This window comes from Penaeus chinensis, chromosome 15, assembly GCF_019202785.1.
Source record: "Penaeus chinensis breed Huanghai No. 1 chromosome 15, ASM1920278v2, whole genome shotgun sequence".
In the NCBI taxonomy this organism is placed as follows: Eukaryota; Metazoa; Arthropoda; class Malacostraca; order Decapoda; family Penaeidae; genus Penaeus; species Penaeus chinensis.
Window position 1 is genome coordinate 13,013,887 of NC_061833.1, and position 12,593 is coordinate 13,026,479.

Sequence of the window (12,593 nt, forward strand, 5' to 3'; positions counted from 1 at the left end):
CCAACATCCTTCCTGGGACGTCTGGGAGGTCTGCGAGAGCCGGCGCATCAGGGCATCCGAATCCACGTCCTTGGCAACGTAGGACCTTCGCTGGACCCATCTCGGGGGAGGCGCCGGGGGCTGGCCGAGGGCTTCCTGAGGACGCTTCGGAGGAGCGGGGGGATCTTCATCGGAGGTGTTGACGCAGAGGGCGGGCGCGGCGTAGTACTCCCCCGAGCTGCAAGAGTGGCGGTCGGGGCCTTCGCTATCACTCGGGTGCGCGAGAGCCGAGGCCGGAGCCACGCGCCCACTCTGCACGTTGTATACGCCCGCGGTGCCCTCGCCCAGCCCGCCCGAATAGCGTCGCGTGATATACGTCGGCGGTAGATTGGTCTCATCTAATAAACCAATATCACTGTTGTTGTTGTTGTTGTTTGTATTATCGTTGTCGATGTTGTTGTTGCTGTTGTCGTTATTATTGTTGTTATTAGCTGTTACATTATTATTATTACTGTTATTACTATTGGCCGACCAGTCTGTTGGCTGAGGGGCGACGTCGTGGCTGGCCTCCTTTTTCTGATAACTCTCTAGTTTTGGTCCCAGATACTTGCTAGCTTTCTTTAAGCTGTTTTTAAATGCAGAAACAAACGTTCGGTCTGAGCCCTTCTGAGAACCCCGGCGAGTCCGCGGAGGGGCGCCGCCAGGAGGCTCCGCCGGCAGGGCGTCGTCGCATGCTTGTGGCTCGACCGCGGGCTGCTTCAGCTCGTACTCCATCACGTCGCCGTTGTCCATATGTTCCCCGGCCTCGGCGTCGTCGTCGAGGTCGTCCTCAAACATGAACATGAGGGCGCTCTGACCCTTGAAGCTCTGGAAGTCCTCTAATCCTTCGAAGTCGACCGCTGCCATGCCGTCCTCCTCCTGCCAAATGTACCCCAGGAGGGCCTGGTCCTCGCCGCTGTAGTACATGGTGCTGTCGTCGTCCAGCATTTCGTCAGAGGGCATCTCGGAGGGGTAAGGCTCGCCCTGACCCTCCGGCAGTGTAGGGTTTCTCCCGATGTCAGAGTCCGAGCCGAACTGCTGGATGTACTCGACGGGGGGAGGGGGAGGCGGAGGAATGTCGAATTTCTCTTGGTCTTCGTAGCCAACGCTGAAGGAGTCGTCTTCTGCTGGGTCTCGAGGGATGGCTAGGTTGCTCAGGTCCAGCCCATCCTCACAAACATAGGGCTTCTGGTCGCGCTTCTTTGCATCGCGAGACTCGTTCAAAATGTTCATATTCTTCGAGCGTCTCTGTTCGAGCGAGCGGCACTTTCGGTCTCCCGGCTTTAACTTGATCTTCGTCTTGACGAACAAGAAGTCCGCCGAGTCCGAGTCGCTGGAGACCCGATCGGACTCGCTATCCGACTCGCTGTCCGACTCTCCGTACTGCTGCAGGTCGAGCTTTGTCATGAGACTCAGGTGTTTGGTCTTGGCCCTGCAGACAGCGGGGAACACCTTCGGCAGTGGGGAGATTCGGAGAGCCTCGAGGTCCTCCGAACGTAGCATGGGGCCCGGGGCTCCGCCCGAGGAACCCTTCATTTTGGTCTCGCTGGCGCCTGACGAGTCCTCCGGGACGTTGCCCAGCTCCTTCTCGAACCTGCGCAGCTTCTCTTCCAGGCGGCGCATTTCCGCGTCCATCGTGTCGAAGTCCTCATCGCTCTCGTAACCTGTGCGCTCCTCCTCGCTCTCCGGCGCGTTCACGGCCAACAGGGCGCGCCATTGCACCTCGTCCTCGTCCTCGTCCAACGGCAGGAGGTCTCGTCGCGCCACCGGGCCGCCGCTCGATGTCCACGACGTCTCGGACCCCGTCGACGAGGCCGAAGCCGATGCGGAGGCCAACAAGTCAGGGTCGGTCGTGTGGCCGCCGGACGAAACAGAGCCGTCCTCGGGGGCGTCACTCCCCGGCTTCCTTATCAGGACCAGAGGGCGCCTTGCGTCTGCTCTCACTGCCTTGGCCATGCCTCCCGACGAGCTCGTTGACTGCGTTCCCGTCATGCTGCGAGATGACGTTGCCGACATATCAGCCGTAGAAGTGCCTGACATCCCGGAAGAATGTGTGTCTGATGCGCTGTGCGAGAGTGCGCCCTTCCCGAAGCCTGCCTCTCCTGCCGAATGCTCTGAAGTCGCGGGCGAGGCCTCCTTCAGGGTGGGAGACGAGGCCTGGAGCTGCTGGTGTTGATCGACCTCCGGAAGATCCGATGCATCAGCATCCGCGACCACCAGCGCTACGTCATCGCTGGCATCAACGAAAACGTCCTCCGCTTCGTCGTCCTCGGGCGGAGGAGGACGGCTGGGTGGCTGCTGATTCGGGGTGTCCACGCGAACAACCGTGGCAACGCTGGTGCAACTGTGACTGAACCCGTGGCCAGGATCCGGCGTGGCCACCTCCAGAGCCTGTTCGTAGTCGTCCTGCGATCCTTCCCTTCCTAGCAAGGAATAGCGGCGATCACATTCCCTCGGCGGAGGGGGCGGGGGCACGGGAGGAGGCGGAGGTACTTCCTCGACACTCGTTACCACGACGCTCACCTCGCTCTGCGACGTACCCTGTTCGTCGTCTCGTGAAGCAGGCTTGCCCACCGGTCTTGCGTGGGAAGGTAAAGCCGATCCCTCAAACTCGTCTGCAACTGACGGACGAATATCCTTCCGGCCATCTTCGTTGCCGTCTTCAATGCTTCCGCCTGTCATGTAAACGTCCGGCTGCAGCAACTCAGCAGGGGGTGGCGGAGGACGAGGTGGTTCGGGGGGCGACGAGGGAGGGGGAGGGGCGCTCTCATCGACATCGCTTTTGTCCTCGCATTTGATGTCTGATGTTGACGTTACTTCTTGATCACACAGGTCTGGGGAGGACTCGTCAATGAAGAGAATGTTTGTCTGATTACTAAGCAGTAGCGAATCTCTTGCGCGCTTTCGAGGCAAGCTCCCCGTCGCGGTAACCCCAGCTTCTTTGCCTTCGCTCCCGCCGTCCACGTGGCCTTCTTCGATGAACAGATCATTCTTCCCCGCGGATGCTTTCCCGCCTGATTCAACACTCCCTTCGGAGAGATTATCCTTACCACACTTCACGCTTTTCCCCTCGACACTCTGGCTATTGGTCTTCGCGGCGGGCCTCTCGCTCTCCCGGCCGTACTTGAGGGGGATCGCATTCAACCAGGACTCCGGCCCGAAGCCAGAGCCACCGCTCGCCCGAGTGGGAGGAAGGCACACCGGGGTTGGCATCCGTCCCTGCGATCGTCGGGGGGTGATGTGGGGCTCTTTCGAAGAGGGTTCCGTCGTAGGTGCCGGTGCCTCGTCACTTACAAGGAGTTCCTTCGCTGAGGGCCCGGTCGTAGGTGCTCCATCACTGGAATCCTTGATGTTGGGGACTACTGTAACGTCTGCAGAAACTTTGATTTCTTCTAGTGGTGTTACATCACTTGGAGAAGGAAGCACCTTATCAGAGTGTTTTTTATCGTCCGTTAGTTGCGTGACATCAGCCCGATCTCTAACATATGTCAACATCATAGCACTAGTTTGGTCTTTAACAGCTTCTTCCTGCGTGACATCACTTCCACTCTTAACGCTAAATGGTAGTATGACATCAGTATCGACTCTAGAATCTCTTTTTAACGTAGCATCAGTCTCTCCCTTGGCAGCTGGGGTATCGGTATGATCCCTGACCGCCGGTAGCATTATAATAGTCATACCCTTAGCTATGCGTTGTGGCGGGGTTTCGTTTTGATTACTAATAACTGCTCCTGAATCACTTCGACCACTAACACCTGCCTGTGGTCCTACCCCACGTGGCTCATCAATAACTAATGCCTGTATGACATCGGGCTGGCTACTCGAAACAGGTAGACCCATGACGTCACTGATATTTCTGGCATTTGTTACGTTATTCTCATCTTTCAATACTAGTGTTATCACATCATTAGCGTCCTCAGCGACCTTTTCATTTTCATAGCTTTCGGGTCCGGATACAATAATATCAATTCCACGGTTATATATTTCACTCTTGCTTTCGACAGCTCCCTTTTGACAAGTTGGCGGTCCATTATTCTCCTCGTTTTTCTCGTCGACACTTTTCACATCACGGACCACACCGTTCTTCGTAGGCTGCGGCTCGGCTTCCCTATTTTGAGTTACAATTTCCCTCATAAGTGGCACAGAACTTTCATTTCCCAAGTCACAACGGTCAACGGCCGGGGAGTGCGGCTCGCCACGCGCGTGAGGCGCAGCCCCGGCCGCCGACTCGCTCCCTGAACACGAATCTCCACACGAATCGATCGTCATTTTGATTTTATTTTTGAGAGCGGCATCCAGAGGTGCGATGAAAGGTCGCGGAATGGGCGGCAGTGCGCGCTCCGTTCGCGAGCAGGACTCCGACCTCACTGCCGCATGGGGCGCCCCGCGTGGCTCCTGACCGGCGCCGTATTCTTGCGAGGTGCGTAGGCAATCTGCAACGGCCTCCGAGCTCCCCGAGCCTATCCGCGACGCCGACTTGGAGCGAGCCGTGGCGTCGCGGTCGACCACGAGGGGCTGAACGTGGCCCAGCGAGGAGTTCCTCTGCCGTGCCACTCGGTCCGGAGGGTCCAACTTGGTACGCCCTTGCTGGTACTGCAGCTTGGTACCGCACACGATATCCAGCGGGAAGTGAGTCGTTCGCGACCGCGGCCGGACGCACACCTGTTGCCGGATGAGCGCCGCCCGCTCGCTGATCCCCGGCCCACGACCCACTGCAGGCGCACTTGGCTCCGCGCCCACGCTCTCCTCTCTGCTCGGTGTCCTTCCCCTGCCGCCGCCGATACTCCCCGCGGACCTGTCACGTTGAAGGCCCGGAGGCGTGACCGTCCGCACTTTCGTCTCGTCACTAATGCACTTATCTGTTACCAACAGCTTATCACTGGCACCGTCAACATCACCTGCACCGGAATCAGACAACCTCGCGGAATCGCCATGGACGGCCTCGTGACCACGTGCCTCCCCGAGGACGTCCAGGGAGGATGTCGGCCTGCACGGAGTTTCTGTGCCGTCTTCACCGACTGAGGCTCGCGTTTGCTCTGCCGTCTGCGCTCTATTACTTTCTCCTTCGACACTATCACTGTCAGACGTTGAAGCAGGTGGTTGCGAGGCAGATGCGGTGCCTGGAGAAGAGGAGGCGCTTTCAGTTGCTGAACTGCAAGCGATGGAGTGTTCGTGACTGCGCGTTTGTATGTCGTCAGTCGCTTCCTTCTCGATATTCTGCGATGTACAACTGACTTCTATAATGGAGAGCTCGTTATCACGACTGCAAGACTGCTGAGCAACGTGCAACCCTGTAGAAACGTCTTGCAGGGGCGGCGCTTGAATATAAGGTGACGAGGGAAGTTTCACCGGCGAGGGAACAATTTTGGCACTCTCTGTACTTGTTGCATCTTCCTTCACTGGTTCCGTTATCTGTAATATTTCGGCATTGTGCCCCTGTCGCACGCCGTTAGTCGTATTGTTTATATTCATTTTTGTGTCACTCGCTTGTGATTCTTTCGCTTCACATTGCACATCCCTAATACCGTCCTCGTTGTCGTACACGTGCCCTTGCAATGCAATACGCCGATCAGCTGTCGTTGAAGTGTAATGAGAATCTTGCCCCGCGGTTTCTTGCTTGCTCTCATTCAGGCGTGACTCCGCTGGCACACTCGCGGCATCCCTGCTCGTGACGGACAACGATCCCGACGCAGGCGCAGCAGCAGAGGGCAATCTCTTATCTACTTCTGAAGAATCCGGATTCACCGGCAGACGAAGCTCGCCAGGCTTCTTCGATAGCGTCTCCGGCGGGGGAAGGGCGGAGGCGATAACGTCAACGCCCTTCTGAGAGCGCTCTTGGCTACGGGAGTCTGCCGCGATAACCGTAGTTTCTGGCTCTGCCTTTTCTCCTGACGAGGTCGTGGAAGTCGGACCGAGCGATGGCGAAGGAGGGGGCACCTGGGCGGGGAAATCGCTCGACAGAGGAACAATTGGCTCGACGATTCTAAGACACGTGTTTGCTACGCCTCTGCCGTGCCTGGCTGCCGGTCCCTCTGCCGCTTCATTAATAACAAGTTTCTCGTCGAAAGATTGTTTCGTGTCCCCTTCCTGCAGGCGTGGAAGGGGCGCGACACTAATTGCTTTACCGTCAGCCGTCGTTCCTTCGTCCGGGGGCACCGCAGCGCCCTGAGTGGGGTCATTCTCACATTGTTCACTCGTTCTCATCTTTCTTAACCTAATATCATTTTGAGCTATTGCTGATTGTGCGGCGGAATTAAGCGGCTGTTTATGTTCAATATTCGGGGTGGCTTTCCCAGCAGGTTTTGTTGGCTGAGCGCATGTGGTAGTTCCGCAAGTCACATCTAGGTCACTACCTGGGGCCACAGGGCCACCAGAGGCGGCATCAACAGTGCCACCAACGTTGCTCCCGGAAAGGGGTACGGTGATTTTTGCGTCACCATCACAAGGCACTTTACTAGATACTGTACATATATCTTGTTTATCTGGTGTATTTTGGGGTACACCCGGAAAATGAGGTAATGACTGACTACTAGAATTATTATAGGCACCACTTGTCGAACTCAAACTGTCACCCTCTTTCACACATTCCGTTTCACTCTCTTCTTCCAAAGATTTGATCTCAATTATATTACAAGGTCCATTCGGGGCTGAAACTTGAGCCTGCTGCCGACTATGCCCCGTAGTAGTAACATTAGTGCTCCCCTGGGGTACGGGCAGCAACCCCCTGCGTACTAGGGGCATTCTCACTGTGCCCATTTCGGGGTGTCGACTCGTCCTGTCGCACCGTTGCCGAGCTTTCCTGGGCCGACGGCAACTCCGGCGGAATACCTGACGCGGAAGGAAACTCGAAGGTCTGTGACGTTACGGGCGACAGGAGGGGTGACATGGCCCGCGACGGAGGGCCAGGGGGCATGGACGAGTACCGCGTCTGTGGCATTTTCCTGGGCAAGGTGGCAGAGCGGAAGAGGGGAAAGGGATCGGGGGAGGCTGGCCTCGACCCCAGGCTCACGCCGCAGAGCTTGATGTAGGAGCCTCCTCCTCCGCCTGCTCCCCCTCCTCCTTCAGCCTCCTGAGCGAGGTCCGGGAGCCCCCCTTCCCCGTAGCCCCTGTACATCTGCATATCACACACGTCAGAGTTCCTGTTGGCACGGCTAGTCTGCCACGTCGAGTCGCCCTTAACGCGGAAGGTCACAGAGTTGGTAATGTTTTGACTTGATGAACTTCTCGAGCTCGTAAATATCGGCAACAATTTTTTTACTTTTACGTTTTCGTTTTTGGCGATTTTAAAACCATATATAGAACTTTGGCACTTATTTATATCGGGATGTTGCGGCGCGGTCGAAGTGTGAGGTGGGCGAGAGCCCGCTACACTCTCGTTGTCACTGCTCATGGTCACTAGTTCACCATCACTATTAAAAGACGCCTCCAAATCCTGATCGGAGAGCACTAATAGCCACTGATCAACGTCACCTTCCTCATGATCACACGCAGCCTCATCGTCACTCCCAAGCACAGGATACTCCCACAGGATTTCCCCCACGGACACCAGCACGGAACCGATCACCGCCCCCGGATATCGCGGGGCGTGTGCCTCCCCCACCGTGTCATGGCTACGACTGCCCGCACACCCGCCACCAGTGCCAGTCTGCTGTAGCACTTGGCACTCATTCCCGTGCGGCCGCCGGGCCAGGTCGCACCCGTCCACTAACACTGAGGTCCTCTCACGCCGCGCTCGGCCCTCGCTCGAGGCTGGAGTCTCCCTCTTGCCCTCGCTCCCCCGGACGCGCGCTCCCCTCGCTCCTCCTGTCGAGGGGAGGGCGCAAAGCTCCCCGCCAGTATGTTCTCCCTCCTCCAGCACTCTCACTGGCCGAGCGTGCACGAGGTCGCTCTGGTAGGTTGGCACCCCTCCCCCTCCCACCGTCACCTCCCCACCTCCGGCGTGACGTGCGACCGCAGGAGGCCTGCCACACACCTCATTACCGATACCACACGTGCCTCTTATCTCACATTCGGGAGAACAGGCGCCGCCGCCGCCGTCGCTGCAGCGCTCACGTGCTCCAGCGTCGCCCTCGACCCTCGCCCTCGGCTGAGTATTTACAAAGGTGGCGAGCGGCCTCCGCTCCACGCAGCTGGCGGGAGGAGGGTCCTCTCGCTCCTCCACGTCACGCTCAACAGATACGAGTTCGGAACCGCCTCTGCCATACGAGGGGGGGAGGAGCATTCTCGGCATCCCGGAGCATTCCCGAGGAGAGGAGAAATAGCAGCGTGTGTGAGGCGCCCCTCTCGCCCCGACGCCAGAGCCACACGGAGGCTGGGGCGCCGTAGGGTCGCTTCTCGGGCCGGAGGCGGGGCGGGCTTGCGCCTCTGATGCTGCGGCTGATAGTTGGGGCAGCTGCTGAGGAGGCGGAGGGGAGGGCGCTGGGGGAGCGGGGGGAGGAGGAGGGAAAGAAGGGTGAGGATGGGAAGAGGAAGAGGGGACTTTGGGGGAGGCCACGTGATGAAGTGGGGGAGAAGGAGAAGGACGGGAAGAGAGAAGAAGTGGAGGAGGAGGAGGAGGAGGAGGAGGAAAGTGGGGAAGAGAAGGAGGAGGAGGAAGAAAAGGACGAGGAATATGAGAAGGAGGACGAGGAAGATGGGAAGGAGGAGGAGGAGAAGGTGGAAGAGGAGGGAGTAGGGATAAAAGAGGAGGGGGAGGAAGAGGAGGAGAAAATGAAGAAGGAAATGGAGAGAGAGAAGGAAGAGGAAGAGGGGGAGGGGCAGGAGGAGGGGGGAAAGGAGGAGGAACTGAGGTAGGAGCACTAGTAGCGCAAAGAGGCGATATTACAGAAGCACTAGTAAGAGCAGGAGCAGAGGCAAAAGCGCGGCTAGAACTACAAGCAGGTTTAGTTATTGAACTTCCTTTAACCATCACGGAAAAATCTTTAACAGGTTTTAACTCTTCGTGGTTTATCATCTCCATGCCGTCTTCAAAATTTATATCATTCGTTTTAAAGCCCGACTTTATACTGAAGCATTTCGTGTTAGCTGCAGAGGAATCTTCTACACAACTGAGATCTGTATTGTTTATAAAATTTTCGTTTCCTGGTCTTACAGAAGGCTCACAACACACATCCACATCCAGTCGTTCAGCACCCTCGGCGTCTCCGCACGTCGCACCTCCTGCCAACGCAGCACTCTTATTCTCATTTAGCATCGCACTTTCGCCACACGCCCGGCAGTGATCAGCAGCACAGCAAAGGTTCAAATCAGGGTCCCGAAATATAACACGTTCACTTTCGTCTCTGTGTTCCGCGGCTCCCTTGTTGTTTTCTTGTGTACACCATTCCGCACTTTCCTTTGTACAAAAGTGGTTCTGGTGTGGAGAACACTTACTGTCATTTTCACCAAGACTTCTAATATTATCCTGAGTACAATGTACAGCCCCCTTTCGCGTACAAGGAATAGTGCTTCCTTGTTCGCAGCACTCTGTATAACACCGAACACCACCACACTTAGGACTACACAAGGCGTGTTCTCCCCCGGTATACCCTGAGTGTTCCCCCACAACCCCGGCATATCCGGGCGCGAGAGGATCGTCGAGTGAGGGTGGGTGTCGCTCGCACTCAATCACCGTGATCCGCTTCTTCTTGTTTCGTTTAATTGTGCAGAGAGTGTCACCGAAAATGTCGGCCATGTCCTCTTCACTGTCCTCATGGTGCGGCGAATCACCGCCCTCCCGCCTCCCGGGAGGGTCCCTGCAAGCACAATCTTTATCCCTGTCCAGCGAGGGCACAGCAGCAAGAACAGGCACCTCGCGTTGGTGGCGCAGCTGGTCGGGCACTGATGCCACGCACTCATCCTTCCCCCTCGCTGCCCCACTCACGCCATCCTGCGCGTCTTCGCCTCGCCGGGAGGGGGAGGAAGCGGGCCCGCGTGCCGGGACAGTGACACGCGGCGGGAGAACGTGTTGGGCGGCCGATGCAGGGACAAGTCTCTCCCGCGCCCCTGGCGGATCACACGGCGTATCCAGGGCATCGTGCATTCGGGGGGCGGCCGTCACGAATGGCGAATGAGCTGCGCCACATCCGGGCTGGTTCTGATCAGCTGGTGACATACCGAGACACAGCGGGTCATGGTGTTCCCTTGCCCCTGAAATCGATCTCCGGCGAGCCCCGCGAAGATGACGGTCGCCTGGAGACAAATCCTGATTAAGATGCGAGACGCCTGACTCATTTCGCCCGTCGCCGACAGCTCGCTCTTGGCACGGGAGGCGATCCGGCCGCCACGCTAATACCCGTGATGCCACCGTGCCTGCGTCGCTCTCCTCCTCGCCGCCCATGCCCGCCCGCTGGTCATCAACCTCCCGGTCCTCCTCGTCATAGGAGGGGTTCCACTGCCACAGGGCTTCACGAGAGGCCGTGAACGAGCCAAGGCTGTACTCGCTGCCAGCATCCGTCCCCAGCTCGCCGTCAGTAGTGTTGCTCTCGCAGCAGGAGCACCATGCCCCGCCGTAGCTGTCATCGCCGCCGGAGCTGCACGTCTCGTAGCTCAGCAGCGAGTCCTCCTCGTCTGTGTCGGAGAGCAAGGGCTCAAAGGGTTCCCCCTCTGCCAGGTGGGGAAGGGCCAGGCCGAAAGAGGGGAAATTTAAAGCGGAAGCGCCGAAGTTCCCCAGGGGCGGCCCCACCGACACACCCGCGGCCCCATCTGCCATGGCCGCGTCACGGACAAGCCCTTTCTCGATGCTCTCTCCTGCTTGTACAGGCCGCAGGCAGCTTGCCTCGCCAGGACTGACACGAGACTTATCACCTGCAGTCATATTGACCTCAGACATATGAGCCGAGGTCATATTGACCGGAGAGATGTTACGTGCGGCGATATCGATCCCAGAACTGTCAGACGCGGTGCTATTGATCTGCAAGCTGTCAGATGAAGTAAGAGTGACCCGGGAATCGCCGCGTGCTGGATTATCGACGCAAGGATTTCTTGCTGTATTACCGACTCTCAAATTCTCAGGAAAATCTATAAGGGCCTGGCATCCGATACCCGCGCCAAGAGACTTCCCATTGCTGGCTGGAGTTATCTGCGAGGTGATAAGTGTGCTGCCATTAACCTGAGAGTCTTCGGATGCAAGCTCAGGGGCTGGAGAGGCAACCGGCGTCGGAGAAGCATCCTGCAAATTGCTAGGGACGTTGAGAGTGTCGCCAGATGCCACAGGGGAATCCTGAGAGTGGGTGGCAACGGCAGAGCTAATCAAACACTTGTTACCTGCTGTAGTCGCGCCCCGACATATGGGAATTGCGGCGGCGGCGGTGACCCGGGCGTTGTCGAAGGGGCTTTCCCGTAACGTGAGGGGCGGGGCGAGGTGAGGCATGGTGCAACTCCACAGACCAGCATCGACAGAGGTAGAGGAAGTGCGGTGAGCTTGAGCAAGGTGCGTCGACGACACCTCCGTCGGGGCAGCAGCAGCGGAATGCGCTTTCCCGACTGCAGGCACGGCATCGGCGCCCGACACGACCCGAGGCGCAGGGCTCCCCGGCGCGTCTGCAACTGTCGTACGAACGTGGGAGGTTGCCTGGGGGTCGAGGGGTTCACTCCGAGGGGGCGAATTACAAAAGGTCGCGGTTTCACAGGGATCGGCTGGCAGCCCCATGCTCTCCAAAGAACTGTCTTCTGCAAGCGATTCCGTCGATAGTTGCATTTGTGCTTGCAAAGGCAGTGTGTGATGTGGACTCGCCGTGCGTCGCAGGAAAGAGTTTACGCGATCACCGGGTAGCTCAGCTGATCCATATCTATGTGAATACTGAGGACACACGAGCCTTGCGTCCTGATCCTGGTCGCCCTGGGAATCTCGCTTGTGCGTGTGCGTTTGTTCTGCTGAGATCAGAGGGTCGGACGACGCAGCTGGCGACTGCAATGATGCACGAGCGCGTTGCCCCGGCCACTTGTCCGGCCGCTGTTCCGTCGTGGGCGAGGGCACGTCGAACGCCAGGACGGCATCGCGCGTGTCGTCTAGCAAGGCCTGGCAGGACGCTAGCAGTTCCTCTGACGACCACTTGGCCTTCTGCTGCTGGGGCTCCTCGGCGGCAGGCCCGATCTCCCTCAGCAGGCTCTCGAAGGCGGCCAGGAGGGCGTCCCCGGAGCCCCTCCACGACGCATCCTCGTCGCCTACGTCTATTTCCGGCGACGCAGACTCTGCCATTTCAAGGGCGCGAGCACCTGCACCGTCACGCCGTCCCACTCACGAGGCCCATGACGGCATGCAATTACGACACAAGCACTCGCGTTGCAATTCCCTCGGCGGCGCGACACAAAGGCACAACGTAATCCTGATCAATAGCGGCGGCCGGGTCAGGTGTGTCGAGAGCATGGGGGGGGGAGGGAGGGGGAGGGAGGCGAGGGGGAAGGGGAGGAGCGGTGACGTACTGCAATCGCGATACGCCTTATCAATGGGCGTGTGAGTGCGTGCGCGTCAGGAGTGTGAGGTGGGCGATGAAGCTTCGTCCGGGCGTGCGAGTGAGACTGGCGGGGGTAGAGGCACAGGGCCGTCGCTTCAGGTGCCCGGGCCAGCCAGCCAGCGACAGCCGCCTGCCCTCCCC

The 12,593-nt window shown here is 58.4% G+C and overlaps 1 protein-coding gene across 5 annotated transcripts in view; it reads right to left on the reverse strand.

The window, feature by feature from the left end:
- LOC125032974 (unconventional myosin-XVIIIa-like) overlaps positions 1-12,593 on the reverse strand; it is a 259,197-nt gene that overhangs the window by 185,491 nt on the left and 61,113 nt on the right. For 3 of the 5 annotated variants that reach the window (XM_047624403.1, XM_047624404.1, XM_047624395.1), the window contains exon 1: positions 1-6,918. This exon is cut by the window's left edge. The exons of the other annotated variants lie outside the window; for them this stretch is intronic. In XM_047624403.1, the coding sequence (XP_047480359.1) occupies positions 1-6,774 (6,774 nt within the window). In that variant the 5' untranslated portion in view covers positions 6,775-6,918. Of the gene's footprint in view, positions 6,919-12,593 lie in introns of those variants that run through there. 5 annotated transcript variants of the gene reach the window in all.